We start from the raw sequence: 17713 nt of genomic DNA on the forward strand, positions 1-17713 counted from the left end.
TCTTCATTTCACACCACAAATTTTTTTTTTTGTTTCGTCGCAGATTGTTTTATAATATAAGTAATGTCATTGCAAAGTACAATTGAGGATGCAAAAAACAAGCCGTTATATGAGTCTGTAGTGGCAAAATTGAACCAGTTATGATTTTTAGAATATTAGGAGGAAAAAAACAAAAATGCAAAAACGAAGATTGAGCTGAAAAGGAGTCCTTAACCACTTAAGGACCTAGGGCGTATGGATACGCCTTGACGTCCTGGTACTTAAGGACCCAGGGCATATCCATACGCCCGTGGGAATTTCGGTCCCCGCCGCGCGCCGGGGACCGGGCTGGGGTGACTGCTGATATAAATCAGCAGGCACCCTGTGCAAATGCCCAGGGGGGTCATCAGACCCCCGTCGGCGATCGGCGCAAATCGCAAGTGAATTCACACTTGCGATTTGCGCCGATTCCAGGTCATACGGGTCTATTGTGACCCGGTGCCCCGGTATAGAAGGGGGATCGCGGTTGTCTAAGACACCCATGATCCCTCTGTAGGCATAGGAGTGAGGTGGCAGGGTTGCCATCCCTCCTATCCCTGCTATTGGTCTGCTATTGATCGTCAGAGGCGACGACCAATAGCAGACCGGGGGCGGGGGGGTTAACTTTCGTTTTCCCCTTCCTGCCCACCCACAATAGGCGGGGCAGAACGGGGAACCGAAGGGGACCGGGCGCCGACGTCCACTTACCCGTCCGGAGGCTGCGGCGACGGTGATCGGCGGGCGGCGTCACGTGCGTCTGAAGAGGACGGCTCCCGGGATCCTACGGAAGCCGGTAAGTAGATCTGGAGGGCTACAGTCTGAGACCGTGGTCTCATACTGTAGCCCTCCAGATGTTGCAAAACTACAACTCCCAGCATGCCCAGACAGCTGTTTGGGCATGCTGGAATATGTAGTTTTGCAACAGCTGGAGGGCTGTAGTTTGAGACCACTATACAGTGGTCTCTAAACTATATCCCTCCAGATGTTGCAAAACTACAACTCCTAGCATGCTCACATAGCTGTTTGTTGTCTGGGCATGCTGGGAGTTGTAGTTTTGCAACATCTGGAGGTCCACAGTTTGGAGATCACTGTGCAGTGGTCTAAAAACTGTAGCTCTCCAGATGTTGCAAAACTGCAATTCCCAGCATGCCCAGAAAGCAAACAGCTGTCTCGGCATGCTGGGAGTTGCAGTTGGGTACCTCCAGCTGTTGCATAATTACATCTCACAGCATGCCCTTCGGTGATTAGTACATGCTGGGAGTTGTAGTTTTGCAACAGCTGGAGGCACAATGGTTGGAAAATATTGAGTTAGGTAACAGAACCTAACAGAAGGTTTTCCAACCAGTGTGCCTCCAGCTGTTGCAAAACTACAACTCCCAGCATGCACGGTCTGTCAGTACATGCTGGGAGTTGTAGTTTTGAAACAGCTGGAGGTTTGCCCCCCCCCCCCATGTTAACGTACAGGGTGCATTCACATAGGCGGGTTTACAGTAAATTTCCTGCTTCAAGTTGGGACTGCGGCAAATTTTTCGCCGCATTGCAAACTCCTAGCGGGAAATTCACCGTAACCCGCCAGTGTGAATGTCCCCTAAAAACAAACACCAACACTACATATACACCCCTTACACTGTCTCTCCCCCCCACCCCCAATAAACAATTTAAAACGTCTTGTACGGCAGGGTTTCCAAAAAGGAGCCTCCAGCTGTTGCAAAACAACAACTCCCAGCATTTCTGGACAGCCACTGACTGTCCAGGCATGCTGGGAGTTTAGCAACAGCTGGAGGCACCCTGTTTGGGAATCACTGGCGTAGAATACCCCTATGTCCACCCCTATGCAATCCCTAATTTAGTCCTCAAATGCGCATGGTGCTCTCTCACTTCGGAGCCCTGTCGTATTTCAAGGAAACAGTTTAGGGCCACATATGGGGTATCTCCGTACTCGGGAGAAATTACACTACAAATTTTGGGGGGCTTTTTTTCCTTTTATCGCTTGTGAAAAGGAAAAGTTGGGGTCTACACCAGCATGTTAGTGTAAAAAAATAAAAAAAATTACACTAACATGCTGGTGTTGCCCCATACTTTTTATTTCCACAAGCAGTAAAAGGGAAAAAAAGCCCCCCCAAAATTTGTAACGCAATTTCTCCTGAGTACAGAAATACCCTAGATGTGGGCGTAAAATGCTCTGCGGGCACACAACAAGGCTCAGGAGTGAGAGCGCACCATGTACATTTGAGGCCTAAATTGGTGATTTGCACAGGGGTGGCTGATTTTACAGCGGTTCTGACAAACGCAAAAAAAAAAAAAAAATACCCACATGTGACCCCATTTTGGAAACTACACCCCTCACTGAACGTCACAAGGGGTATAGTGAGCCTGAACACCGCACAGGTGTTTGACGAACTTTCATTAAAGTTGGATGGGAAAATTTAAAAAATTTATTTTTCCACTAAAATGCTGGTGTTACCCTAAACTTTTCATTTTCACATCGGGAAATAGGAAAAAAGCCCCCCCAAATTTGTAACCCCATCTCTTCTGAGTAAGAACATACCCCATATGTGAATTTAAAATGTTCTGCGGGTGAACTACAATGCTCAGAAGAGAAGGAGCGCCATTGGGATTTTGTAGAGAAAATTTGTCCGGAATTGAAGGCCACATGTGTTTACAAAGCCCCCATAGTGCCAGAACAATGGACCCCCGACACATGTGACCCCATTTTGGAAACTACACCCCTCAGGTAATGTAATAAGGGGTATATTGAGAATTTATGCCCCACAGGTGTCTGACAGATTTTTGGAACAGTGGTCCGTAAAAATGAAAAATAAAATTTTAGTGGTGGGGTGTAAATACTCACTGCACCCCTTATTAAATTCTGTGAGGGGTGTAGTTTCCAAAATGGGGTCACATGTGGGGGGGTCCACTGTTCTGGAACCACGGGGGGCTTTGTAAACGCACATGGCCCCTGACTAACATTCCAAACTAATTCTCTTTCCAAAAGCTCAATGGCGCTCCTCCTCTTCTGAGCATTGTAGTTCGCCAGCAGAGCATTTTACGTCCTAACATGGGGTATTTCCATACTCACAAGAAATGGGGTTACACATTTTGGGGGTCATTTTCTCCTGTTACCCCTTGTAAAAATGTAAAATTTAGGGAAAAAAACTGCATTTTAGTAAAAAAATAAATAAAAAATTTTCATTTACACATCCAAATTTAACGAAAAGTCGTCAAACACCTGTGGGGTGTTAAGGCTCACTGGACGCCTTGTTACGTTCCTTGAGGGGTGCAGTTTCCAAAATAGTATGCCATGTGGGTATTTTTTGCTGTTCTGGCACCACAGGGGCTTCCTAAATGCGACATGCCCCCAAAAAACCATTTCAGCAAAAGTTGCTTTCAAAAAGCCAAATGGGACTCCTCTTCTGAGCATTGTAGTTCGCCTGCAAAGCATTTTATGTCCTAACATGTGGTATTTCCTTACTCAGAAGAGATGGGGTTACAAATTTGGGGGGGCATTTTCTCCCATTACCCTTTGTAAAAATTGTAAATTTGGGGGAAAAACTGCACTTTAGTGAAAAAAAATGTTTTCTTCATTTACACATCCGACTTTAATGAAAAGTCGTCAAACACCTGTGGGGTGTTAAGGCTCACTTGACCCCTTGTTGCGTGCCTTGAGGGGTCTAGTTTCCGAAATCGTATGCCATGTTGGGGTTTTCTGCTGTTCTGGCACCATAGGGGCTTCCTAAATGTGACATGCCCCCAAAAAAAACCATTTCAGCAAGATTCCCTCTCCAAAATCCTATTGTCGCTCCTTCCCTTCTGAGCCCTCTAGTGCACCCGCCGAACACTTGACATACACATATGAGGTATTTCCTTACTCGAGAGAAATTGGGTTACAAATTTTGGGGGGATTTTTCATCTATTACCCCTTGTAAAAATTCAAAGACTGGGTCTACAAGAACATGCGAGTGTAAAAAATGAAGATTTTGAATTTTCTCCTTCACTTTGCTGCTATTCCTGTGAAACACCTAAAGGGTTAACACACTTACTGAATGCCATTTTGAATACTTTGAGGGGTGCATTTTTTATAATGGGGTCATTTGTGGGGTATTTCTAATATGAAGGCCCTTCAAATCCACTTCAAAACTGAACTGGTCCCTGAAAAATTCAGATTATGAAAATTTTGTGAAAAATTGGAAAATTGCTGCTGAACTTTGAAGCCCTCTGGTGTCTTCCAAAAGTAAAAACATGTCAATTTTATGATGCAAACATAAAGTAGACATATTGTATATGTGAATCAATGTATAATTTTTTTGGAATATCCATTTTCCTTACAAGCAGAGAGCTTCAAATTTAAAAAAATGCTAAATTTTTAATTTTTTCATCAAATTTGGAATTTTTCATCAGGAAATGATGCAAGTATCGACAAAATTTTACCACTAACATAAAGTAGAATATGTCACGAAAAAACAATCTCGGAATCAGTATGAAAGGTAAAAGCATCCCAGAGTTATTAATGCTTGAAGTGACAGTGGTCAGATGTTCAAAAAATGGCCGGGTCCTTAAGGTATATTTGGGCTGGGTGCTTAACCCCTTCAGGACGGAGCCCATTTTTGCCTTAAGGACTGGAGCGTTTTTTGCACATCTGACCACTGTCACTTTAAACATTAATAACTCTGGGATGCTTTTAGTTATCATTCTGATTCCGAGATTGTTTTTTGGTGACATATTCTACTTTAACATAGTGGTAAATTTTTGTCGATACTTGCATCCTTTCTTGGTGAAAAATCCGTAAATTTGATGAAAAATTTGAAAATTTTGCATTTTTCTAACTTTGAAGCTCTCTGCTTGTAAGGAAAATGGATATTACGAATACATTTTTTTTTGGTTCACATTTACAATATGTCTACTTTATGTTTGCATCATAAAATTGATGAGTTTTTACTTTTGAAAGACACCAGAGGGCTTCAACGGTCAGCAGCAATTTTCTGATTTTTCACAAAATTTTCAAACTCAGTATTTTTCAGGGACCAGTTCAGGTTTGAAGTGGATTTGAAGGGTCTTCATATTAGAAATACCCCATAAATGACCCCAGTATAAAAACTACACCCCCCAAAGTATTCAAAATGACATTTAGTCAGCGTTTTAACCCTTTAGGTGTTTCACACGAATAGCAGCAAAGTGAAGGAGAAAATTCACAATCTTCATTTTTTACACTTACATGTTCTTGTAGACCCAATTTTTGAATTTTGACAAGGGGTAAAAGGACAAAAATTTTTACTTGTATTTGTAGCCCAATTTCTCTCGAGTAAGCACATACCTCATATGTCTATGTAAATTGTTAGGCGGGCACAGTAGAGGGCTCAGAAGGGAAGGAGCGACAAGGGGATTTTGGAGAGTACGTTTTTCTGAAATGGTTTTTGGGGGGCATGTCACCTTTAGGAAGCCCTTATGGTGCCAGAACAGCAAAAAAAAAAAAATAAAACACATGGCATACCATTTTGGAAACTAGACCCCTCGGGGAATGTAACATGGGATAAAGTGAACCTTAATACCCCACAGGTGTTTCACGACTTTTGCAAATGTAAAAAAAAAAATTATAATTTTTTTACCTAAAATGCTTGTTTTCCCCAAAATTTTTAATTTTTAAAAAGGGTAATAGCAGAAAATACCCCTAAAAATTTGAAGCTCAATTTCTCCCGATTCAGAAAACACCCTATATGGGGGTGAAAAGTGCTCTGCTGGAGCACTACAGGTCTCGGAAGAGAAGGAGTCACATTTGGCTTTTTGAAAGCAAATTTTGCTCTGGGGGCATGCCGCATTTAGGAAGCCCCTATGGTGCCAGGACAGCAAAAAAAAAAACCACATGGCATATCATTTTGGAAACTAGACCCCTCGGGGAACATAACAAGGGGTTAAGTGAACCTTTATACCCCACAGGTGTTTCACGACTTTTGCGTATGTAAAAAAAAAAATATATTTTTTTACCTAAAATGCTTGTTTTCCCAAAAATTTTACATTTTTAGAAAGGGTAAAAGCAGAAAATACCCCCCAAAATTTGTAACACAATTTCTCCTGAGTACGGCGATACCCCATATGTGGCCCTAAACTGTTGCCTTGAAATACGACAGGGCTCCAAAGTGAGAGCGCCATGCGCATTTGAGGCCTAAATTAGGGACTTGCATAGGGGTGGACATAGGGGTATTCTACGCCAGTGATTCCCAAACAGGGTGCCTCCAGCTGTTGCAAAACTCCCAGCATGTCTGGACAGTCCGACAATACTGGGAGTTGTTTTGCAACAGCTGGAGGCTCCGTTTTGGAAACAGTGGCGTACCAGACGTTTTTCATTTTTATTGGGGAGGGGAGCTGTGTAGGGGTATGTGTATATGTAGTGTTTTCTACTTTTTATTTTATTTTTTGTGGTAGTGTAGTGTAGTGTAGTGTTTTTAGGGTACAGTCGCACGGGCGGGGGTTCACAGTAGTTTCTCGCTGGCAGTTTGAGCTGCAGCAGAAAGTTTGCGGCAGCTCAAACTTGCAGCCTGTTACTTACTGTAAGCCTCCGCCCATGTGAGTGTACCCTGTACGTTCACATTGGGGGGGACATCCAGCTGTTGCATAACTACAACTCCCAGCATGCCCGTTGGCTGTCGGTGACTGCTGAGAGTTGTAGTTTTGCAACAACTGTAGGCACACTGGTTATGTATCACTGAGTTTGTGACCTAACTCAGTGTTTCACAACCAGTGTGCCTTCAGCTGTTGCAAAACTACAACTCTCAGCAGTCACCGACAGCCAACGGGCATGCTGGGAGTTGTAGTTATGCAACAGCTGAAGGTACACTTTTCCATAGAAAAAATGTGCCTCCAGCTGTTGCAAAACCATAAGTCCCAGGATGCCCATAAGGGAATGCTGGGAGTTGTGGTAGTCTGCCTCCTGCTTTTGCATAACTACAGCCCCCAGCATGCCCTTTTTGCATGCTGGGAGCTGTTGCTAAGCAACAGCAGGAGGCTGTCACTCACCTCCTGCTGCTGCTTGATCGCCGCACAGGTCAGTCCCGCCGCCGCCGCCGTCGTCGCTCCTGGGGTCCGGATCCCAACATGGACGCCGGGGATCGGGGTCCCCAGCACCCGGGATGCACGTCCCGCACCCGCTCACGTCCTCCGGAAGAGGGGCGGAGCGGGTGCGGGAGTGACACCCGCAGCAGGCGCCCTGATTGGTCGGCCGGGAATCCGGCCGACGAATCAGGGCGATCGTGAGGTGGCACCAGTGCCACCTCACCCCTGCAGGCTCTGGCTGTTCGGGGCCGTCAGAGACGGCCCCGAACAGCCAGTAATTCCGGGTCACCGGGTCACTGGAGACCCGATTGACCCGGAATCGCCGCAGATCGCTGGACTGAATTGTCCAGCGATCTGCGGCGATCGCCGACATGGGGGGGCATAATGACCCCCCTGGGCGATATGCCGGGATGCCTGCTGGACGATTTCAGCAGGCATCTGGCTCCGGTCCCCAACAGGCTAGCGGTGGGGGCCAGAATTCCCACGGGCGTATGGATACGCCCTCGGTCCTTAAGGACTCGGGATGCAGGGCGTATCCATACGCCCTATGTCCTGAAGAGGTTAAGGGGTTAAAGGGGTACTCCGGTGAAAAGCTTTTTTCTTTTAAATTAACTGGTGGCAGAAAGTTAAACATATTTGTAAATTACTTTTATTAAAAAATCTTAATCCTTCCTGTACTTATTAGCTGCTGAATACTTCAGAGGAAATTCTTTTCTTTTTGGAATGCTCTCTGATGACATCGTGACCACAGTTCTCTCTGCTGACATTATTATAATAATAATGCTTTATTTATTGTTGTCCTTAGTGGGATTTGAACCCAAGTCCCCAGCACTGCAAGGCAGCAGTGCTAACCACTGAGCCACCATGCTGCCCTTAGCATACATCTGCTATGCATCTGCTATGCATGGTTGCTAAAATGGACAGAAATGTCAGCAGAGAGCACTGTGTTAGTGATGTCAGTGTTCCAAAAAGAAAGGAATTTCCTCTGTAGCATTCAGAAGCTAATAAGTAGTGGAAGGATTAAGATTTTTTTAATAGAAGTAACTTACAAATATGTTTAACTTTCTGCCACCAGTTGATTTAAAAGAAAAAAGGTTTTCACCGGAGTACCCATTTAACCACTTAGGGACAACGGGCGTACAGGTATGCCCTGACACTTAAGGACCAAGAGCGTACGTGTAAGCCCGTGGGAACTTCAGCCCCCCCGCCCTATCAGCAGGCATCCTGTGCAAATGCCCGGGGGGATCCTGAGACCCAACCATGTTGGCGATTGCTGCAAATCGCCGGTGTATTCACACCGGTGATTTGTGGCGATTCCGGTCATCCGGGTCCAGTGTGACCCGATGACCCGGAGATACATGGTGATCGGAGGTGTACAATACACCCCCAATTACCTCCTGTATCTACGGGGGAGGTGGCGATTTCATCACCCCCCCAGGAGTGCTGCTATTAGTTGGACGACCAATAGCAGCCGTCAGAGGAGGGGTTGACATCCTCTTCTGGCAGCTCTTCTAGCCCGAGTTTTCTCAGCTGACAGAGCTGTGAGAAGGAGCAAGGGACCACCCTTCTGTCAAGATCTGTGCCCCTCAGGCCTGAAGAACAGATCTGTGTCTAGTAGTGCAGGGTGAATTAAAAAATAAATAAAATAAATAAATATAAAAAAATTTTTTAAATTATAATAATTCTCCGACCCCCTAATAGGTCCTAAAGGGTCCGCCGCAGATTTTTCCGCACTACTCGGGTCCTATTAACCCATTAACAATGCCGGATGTAAATCTACATCCTGGAAAACTACAACACCCACCATGCCCGGACAGCCAACGGCCTGGTGAGCTGGCATTTAACGCACCAGGACGTACATTTACGTCCTATACATAACCGCGAGAATCGGAGATTCTTACATGACCGTGCGGTCAACCTACCACCGGCCGAGGCGGAACATCGCCGCAGCCGGTGATAGGCTGACTGCTCTCAAACGTTCCCATCCGCCGGAAGCAGATGAGGCAGTCACCGAAGGAAAGTTAAAGTTTATTTTATCTTTTGCAGCCCGGGCATAGGGATACGGCATACAGTACAGAGATCCAGCGGCGGCGGCCCGCAACTAACAGGAGGACAAGGAGGGCAGCGCTTGCGGGTGACATGTGATTAGTTCCCAGTTGGGGACAGCTCAGCACTGGGTTGATAATTCATTCATTCCCAAGGGGGAGGGGCCCGACCAGTATTGCGGTATGGGAAAAATTCATATCATGCAGGACACAAATTTCGGAATTCGTTATGAACCGAAATACCGCCCAGCACTAACTGAAGTTATAAGTGCCAGGATCGTCCAAGGCTAAGATTTTCCAGGTGAAGTCCCCCACACTGGAAAGAAGGGACGATCCCAGAAAAATGCAAAGTGTGTAACAGGAGGGGGATTCGGAAGGACACCACCACTCCATGTGACACTTGCCCCGATCATTCGGGCCTCTGCATTAAAAACTGCTTCAGGGAGCATCACACTTCCATGCAGTACAAAATTTTCCCTTTTCATTTTAATTTTCCATAATTTTACCCCAATGTACCAAGTCCAGAGTACATTCCAAGTTTTAACCCCACATAAAACCACTAAATTGTCCCAAAAAAAACGTATTTAAAAAACCCTGATAAGACCTCTGGGGGTATATTTCCAAAAATGGGTCATTTGTCACTGAGTCACTATCATCGGGGACTTTTTTTTTTTAATGTTGCCTCAAATGTGCAGCGCTCTCTCTCCACCTGAGCGGGGTGCGCATTTGAGGCAAAAGGTTAGGGACGGCCACACACTTGACATTCCCAGAATGATGATTCAGAGCATAGGGTTTGGGGTGGGCCTATTTTTTAGATTTGACTATGCTTTGGGTCATCATTCTGGGAACATAACCTGTATTAACATTTTACATCCCACTGTACCCCATTTTAGTCATTTACCCCATGTAAAGCTTCTTGAGGGGGGGGTCCCACTCTTCTGGCTCCATAGGCATATGTAGAAGCTTCTCCATAGGCATATGTAGAAGCTCAAGGCCCCTGACTGCGCTCTTGCAAGACCGGAGTGCACCCGCAGAGCTGTTTACACCCAAATGTGAGGCATGTCCTTACTCCAACGAAATGTATTTACAAATTTACGGTGACCTTTTCTCCTTTTACCACTTGTGAAAATGAAAAATTTGGGGTAACCACTTTTCACATCCCACTTTAACATTTATCAATAAAATGCATTTTAGTTAAAGAAAAAAAAATGTCATTTACACATCCAAAGTAGTCAAACACCTGTGGGGTGTTAAGGCTCACTGTAGCCCTGGTTATGTTCCTTGAGGGGTGAATATAATGGGACTCTGCTCTGAAATCTCCGGCGGAATTCCAATGCAAAATTCTGCACCAAAATTCCAGATGTTTGAACATGGCCTAACTACCAAGCTAATAGGGGGGCCACCTACTAACTTCATAGCTTATATGGAGGGTTTTTATGTAGTAGACAGCTAGGGGATTTATTTTTACATTTATTATGTTTTTGGTTTGTATGTATATTATATATATATATACATATATATATATATATATATATATATATATATACACACACACACACACACACACACACACATACTGAAAACAAGCTTTTTACCATAAAAATAATAAAAAAAACTGTCACAAAATAATAAATAAAAAAAAAGTATTGGTACTGGTACTCTCAAAAAAAAAAAAAAAAAAAAAAAACATTTAAGAAAAATGGTATCTAGACATTCCTACTTTAGATCATTTGCCTAATGGAGAGACCAAGGTAGTTTTCTATGTACCGTATATACTCGAGTATAGGCCGAGTTTTTCAGCACGATTTTTCGTGCTGAAAACACCCCCCTCGGCTTATACTCGAGTGAACTCCCCCACCCGCAGTGGTCTTCAACCTGCGGACCTCCAGAGGTTTCAAAACTACAACTCCCAGCAAGCCCGGGCAGCCATCGGCTGTCCGGGCTTGCTGGGAGTTGTAGTTTTGAAACCTCCGGAGGTCCGCAGGTTGAAGACCACTGCGGCCTTCAACATCATCCAGCCCCCTCTCACCCCCTTTAGTTCTGAGTACTCACCTCCGCTCGGCGCTGGTCCGGTGCTGCAGGACTGTCCGGTGAGGAGGTGGTCCGGTGGGATACTGGTTCCGGGCTGCTATCTTCACCGGGGAGGCCTCTTCTAAGCGCTTCGGGCCCGGCCTCAGAATAGTCACGTTGCCGTGACAACGACGCATAGGTGCTTCTGCGTCATTGTCAAGGCAACGCCTCTATTCCGGGCCGGAAGCGCGGAGAAGAGGCGCCCCCGGTGAAGATAGCAGCCCGGACCACCTCCTCACCGGACCACCTCCTCACCGGACAGCCCTGCAGGACCGGACCAGCGCCGAGCGGAGGTGAGTACTCAGAACTAAAGGGGGGTGAGAGGGGGCTGGATGATGTTGAAGGCCGCAGTGGTCTTCAACCTGCGGACCTCCGGAGGTTTCAAAACTACAACTCCCAGCAAGCCCGGACAGCCGATGGCTGCCCGGGCTTGCAGGGAGTTGTAGTTTTGAAACCTCTGGAGGTCCGCAGGTTGAAGACTGATGAGAAGAGGATGATGAAGGGGGGTGGGGATGATGAAGGGGGGGGTGTGGGATGATAAGGGGATGATGAAGGGGGGATGTGCGGGATGATAAGGGGATGATGAAGGGGGGATGTGTGGGATGATAAGGGGATGATGAAGGGGGGATGTGTGGGATGATGACAAGGGGATGATGAAGGGGGGGGTGTGGGATGATAAGGGGATGATGAAGGGGGGGGTGTGCGGGATGATAAGGGGATGATGAAGGGGGGGATGTGCGGGATGATAAGGGGATGATGAAGGGGGGATGTGTGGGATGATAAGGGGATGATGAAGGGGGGATGTGCGGGATGATAAGGGGATGATGAAGGGGGATGTGCGGGATGATAAGGGGATGATGAAGGGGGTATGTGTGGGATGATAAGAGGATGATGAAGGGGGGATGTGTGGGATGATCAGGGGATGATGAAGGGGGGATGTGCGGGATGATAAGGGGATGATGAAGGGGGGATGTGTGGGATGATAAGAGGATGATGAAGGGGGGATGTGTGGGATGATGACAAGGGGATGATGATGAGGATGTTAATGACGGGTCTGGATGATGACAGGGGGGGATGAGGTATTTCCCACCCTAGGCAATAACTTTTCCTGGGATTTTGGGTTGAAATTAGGGGTCTCGGCTTATACTCGGGTCGGCTTATACTCGAGTATATACGGTACTACCTTTTCAGTTAGCCATAAAAAAGGTATCAGATATTCAGAACTTTTTAAACTTTCTAGCCTCAGGCTAACATTATACAAATGTTTTTCTCCCTTTAACAATTGACCAGAAATTATTAGGTGAAGAGTCCAGAGATTGTATGAGAAACATTGTACAAAAATAAAAAGGGGTGTTAGGTTGTGAACAATCTCTTTTGAGAACAAATCTACTTGCTTTACGTACTTTTTTAAACCATATTCCAGGATCTGGAACATACATGCAAGCAGTCGTTTTCTGCAGTGAAATCAATGCAGCAGATTACATTGACTCCAAACAGGTTCTTCTGCAGATTTTCTTAAGAAATTCTGCCGCAGGAAACTCATGGGTACCCATGTGAACGTACCCAACCCAATGTTTCCTACATGCAGCTAGATTACGGCTTTCACATCAATCTCTGCTCCTGCTCTGAGGTATTGGGCAAAGATCAGAACATCTGCCCAGACACAGCAAAGTAAAGTAAAGATCTTAACATATAACTAACAAATCACTTTGTGGTGGGAAAAAAGTAAAAAAAAAAGATAAAATAGGTAACAATTTACAAAAAAAAAATAAATACATTCATTACAAATCATGACAAACTTACAATTCGAAGACCATGTAGAGCATTCCATCAGAGCTATATGTCTCCAAGAGCTCAACAATGTGTGGATGTTTCAGCATGTGACATATGCTGGCTTCTCGCTTTAAATCTGCAAGGACAAAAGAAATATATGTCACAAGCAGACCAACTTTGTATCATTCTTTATTTAGTCTGCAACAACAATATTAAAAACACAAGTTAAATACAGTGTGGCCTTTCTGCACCAAAACCTTAGCAGAAAAGCTGCAACAAAATCATGTGAATTTTGCACCTGAAAGCCACAGTTCTGGATGTTTGAAAAAGACTTCCCACTTGTGTCATTGTGGCTCAATCTTTTTTTCAGAAGGAAGCAAAGATGGAAATCATTGACTACAGCAGTGCCTGAGAGCTTTCTACAAGGGTTTGTGCATTTTGGACATAAAAGGATAGCACAAAACACTACTATTTTTGTCCTCAAAAACACTGAAATTCCTGAGGAACAGGCAAAACATCTGTGTGAACAGTGCCTTAAATAACCTGCAGCTACAAGCTGTTTTACTGTTAATTGCCATTTACCATTAGGGGTTAAATTTATTTGATTGTGAATGACTGAGTAGAAGACTGGCACAGTTAGAAATGTAGGTTTTTTCCCCCCATCATTTTATAGATTGTGCTTTATAAGCAGCAGCTGGCAAAACATCTTATAAAGTCTTTGGCCATGTTAAAGGGGTAGTCCAGTGGTGAACAACTTATCCCCTATCCTAAGGATAGGGGATAAGTTTGAGATCGCGGGGGGTCCGACCGCTGGGGCCCCCTGCGATCTCTCTGTACGGGGACCAGGCTCTCCAGCCAGATAGCAGGTGTCGACTCCCGCACAAAGCGGCGGCCGACACGCCCCCTCAATACATCTCTATGGCAGAGCCGAAGGCAGTGCTCCGGCTCTGCCATAGAGTTGTATTGAGGGGGCGTGTCGGCCGCCGCTTCGTGCGGAGGTCGACAAGCCCCCTTCCCGCGGGCTGTCGGGGCTCCGTACAGATCGCAGGGGGCCCCAGCGGTCGGACCCCCCGCGATCTCAAACTTATCCCCTATCCTTAGGATAGGGGATAAGTTGTTCACCACTGGACTACTCCTTTAAGGCTGCGTTCACATCACGATTTTCCAATCCGGTTCCCATATACGGTTTCTTAGTAAAAACCGTATGGGACCGTATTGAAAAACGTATGCATCAGAATGCATATGGGTGCATACGGTTTGCTGCCAACACTTTTTTTCCCGTTCTGAAAACTGTGTCCGACCACGGTTTTTGGTCCTGTTCGAAAACCGCATTGCAACCGTATGCGTTTTTTTTTAAACATGGAGGTCAATGAGAACCAGAAGTCAATGAGGTTGTACGGGTCAATACGGTTAACCGTACGCGTTTTTTGCATTGCGCATGCACTTTGGACTCCAAAGTTCTCAGTCTGCTGAAGAGGAAAGAAGCAGTGACGTGAGCTCCGCCATATTCCTACACCTTTTTCCATGCTTTCCGGATTGCATAGTGAGTACTCTGCCATGTTTTTTAAAACAGGGAAACCACTTCTTCTATGGAAATTTCAATTAAACAATGAAATCTTTATTTAAAAATGTACAAAATTGCTTGACAAAATCGGATTTTCCCAGCCAAAAACTTATGGAACAGTACGGAAACTGATACATATTTTTTTTCAAACCGTATACGGTTAAAAAACGCATAGAGTTTGCTTTTTCTCATACTGTTCAATCCGGTTCAGTCTGTTTTTAGACCAATACGGTTTTGGGAAAAAAACCTGATGGAAAACAGTATTGCAAAATCGTGATGTGAACCCAGCCTTACCCGGACATCTATTCACATCCCGGACCAGCGAGATCCCTGTCATCATTCACGGCCACCTCTATACACACTGAGGTCTGCGCGCCACCAGCGGAGGGAAGAACCAGGAGGTGCGCATTATTGTGTGAGAGGAACGAAACAAAAACTAAGCATTAACATTGCTGCTCCGTCCTCAGCATCACACCCTCGCTAAGAGGTCTGCACCAGCAGTTTGCATCTTACATAGCCGGCAACAAGAACCATGGGATGTGCGCCAGTCGGGTGAGCGGTGCGTCCCACCATTTATTTCTGTACACATTAAACTGTGTTTAAGACTTTCAGTCATAATCAATATCTATTTACTCATGTCAAGAGATTATTGTGGATCAAGTTTGGAATTCGCTTAGGACTTTTCAAGAGAACTTTTTATCAATATCTACTTTTAATCATTTTATGTGCCTAATTAGTTGCATTTTATCTCATAAGAGTATGTAAAATTGTTCAACAGCAAGGGCCCTGCTGACGGAGACTTTTACTTTGAATAAATTACATTTTATATATCTAGACCTATTGTATCGTGTCATATATGTCATAGACTGAGTGCTAGTTGCTTTAGTTGTTTCTATTAATTACTGTCTACACCTGCAGTCACTGTTTCATTGCTGCGCGGTCTTCACGTTGCACATTCAGGAGTAGAAAGCCATCCCTTTATTTTCTGCTTTCCATGTTTACATATAGTTTTTGGACCCATTTTATAAACTCAAAAAGACAGTAGATGCCATTCACTTCAATGGCTCAACAGAATCACAGCTCAATAGGCTGGATAGCACAGCAGACCATGCTTTTGCGTTAGCTAAAAAAAAAGTGCATATGGCCCAAATGAAGACTCCATTTAGCTATTAAAATTAATAGCATCCCGGGCCCTGCATTACTGAATACACCAGCAACACGTTTTCAGCAGGATGCCGACTGATACAGCTTACGAAAGGTGGTTATGAAGCATCAACCTAGCCTAAGGGGCTTAGGAGTCACTTGCTAGGCAATTCAAAATTAATCTCTACTCCATTCAAAATTAATCTCTACTCCATTCAAAATTAATCTCTACTCCATTCAAAATTAATCTCTACTCCATTCATTAGGGCACCACACCTTGGCAGCAGTGGGGTAGATCACAGCATAGGCAGCAGAGATAATCACATCGCTGGTGGCAGAGGTAAGCATGGCATTAGTGACCGGTATTGTTAAATGAAAGTTCTTGAGCCGCTAACCTTGCACAGTATAACTGCTAGTGTCTGCAAGATGACTACTGCCAGAAAAGTGGCCATATTAAACACACAACTAGCAATGGTGTAATTGCTGGCAGAGAAGTAATACTAATACGATGGAAGTGCAGGGACATCATTTACAAGTAGTTTTGCATGGTAGTGTCATTTTAAAAATGTAAAGAAAAACTTTCAATTTTGTTAGAACCTCCTGGGCACCCTTAATAGCAAATTTATCAAATTGGACTGGAATGGTCAATAATAATAAAGGTGGAAAAAAGTTATTAGAAACATATTTGGTTTCTTTTGCCTCTGCAGCATTCTATTTCCATGTTTAAAGGGGTACTCCGGTGGAAAACTTTTTTTTTTTTTTTTTTTTTTTTTTTTTTTTAAATCAACTGGTGCCAGAAAGATAAACAGATTTGTAAATTACTTCTATTAAAAATTTTAATCCTTCCAGCACTTATTAGCTGCTGAATACTAAAGAGGAAAATATTTTTTTGGAACACCGTGCTCTCTGCTGACATCGTTGTCCATTTTAGGAACTGTCCAGAGCAGCATATGTTTTCTATGGGGATTTTCTCCTACTCTGGACAGTTCTTAAAACGGACAGAAATGTCAGCAGAGAGCTCTGTGTTCTAAAAAGAAAATAATTTCCTCTGTAGTATTCGGCAGCTAATAAGTACTGGAAGGATTAAGATTTTTTAATAGAAGTTACAAATCTGTATAACTTTCTGGCACCAGTTGATTAAAGAAGAAAAAATTCCACCGGAGTACCCCTTTAAAAATATGTAATCAAATGTGAATTACTTAATACATTTACATGTTCTTAGCAAATTAAACAATGACAACTCCCATCACAGTAAAAACAGAGGATATAGGTAAGAGAGAAAAGGGCCTCCTGTTCTTTTAGTAAATCAGACTAATTTCACTTGGGCAGTACTGCAAAATGCCCAAACACTCACAGCAATGCTGCTTCTCATCCTTATAAATCTAATTCTTGTTACAGTCACTGTGACAGCTCATCCCATATAGAAGATAGATCAGTGAATCCTGCTGCGGTGAAAGCTCTTGTGCTGAACAGTCACTATTTTGCTAACAGCTTGTAGCAGTTACACATAGCTCGGGCACATAAAGCAGGATTTAAGTATGTTTGTGCATGGGAATCCCCTGAACTGCTTTAAAAGTAAAATGTGCAGGATGTCTGGAAGGTAATGTTCTCTTGCATTGTTTGACTGCAGGTATGTGACGAAATTACAGTGCCATTCTGCTCAGTAGCCAGAATGTAAGTAATGTAGCCAAGAAAATAAAACAACTACAACTAAACATAAAATAACGCATTCAGAAGATCCACACTGACATAAAAGGTCATTCTGGAACCTTAACCCCTTAAGGACTCAGGGTTTTTCCGTTTTTGCACTTTCATTTTTTCCTCCTTACCTTTTAAAAATCATAACACTTTCAATTTTCCACCTAAAAATCCATATTATGGCTTATTTTTTGCATCGCCAATTCTACTTTGCAGTGACATTAGTCATTTTACCCAAAAATGCACGGCGAAACGGAAAAAAAAAATCATTGTGCGACAAAATCGAAAAAAAAACGCCCTTTTGTAACTTTTGGGGGCTTCCGTTTCTACGCAGTGCATTTGTCAGTAAAAATTACAC

General features: G+C 44.2%; 1 protein-coding gene across 10 annotated transcripts in view; it reads right to left on the reverse strand.

The window, feature by feature from the left end:
* CASK (calcium/calmodulin dependent serine protein kinase) overlaps positions 1 to 17713 on the reverse strand; it is a 349672-nt gene that overhangs the window by 254927 nt on the left and 77032 nt on the right. For all 10 annotated transcript variants that reach the window (XM_056558155.1, XM_056558150.1, XM_056558151.1 and 7 more), the window contains exon 3: positions 12981 to 13086. In XM_056558155.1, coding sequence (XP_056414130.1) covers positions 12981 to 13086 — 106 coding nt within the window. The remainder of the gene's footprint in view (positions 1 to 12980; positions 13087 to 17713) is intronic.

Source organism: Hyla sarda, chromosome 2 (assembly GCF_029499605.1).
Source record: "Hyla sarda isolate aHylSar1 chromosome 2, aHylSar1.hap1, whole genome shotgun sequence".
Lineage (NCBI taxonomy): Eukaryota > Metazoa > Chordata > Amphibia > Anura > Hylidae > Hyla > Hyla sarda.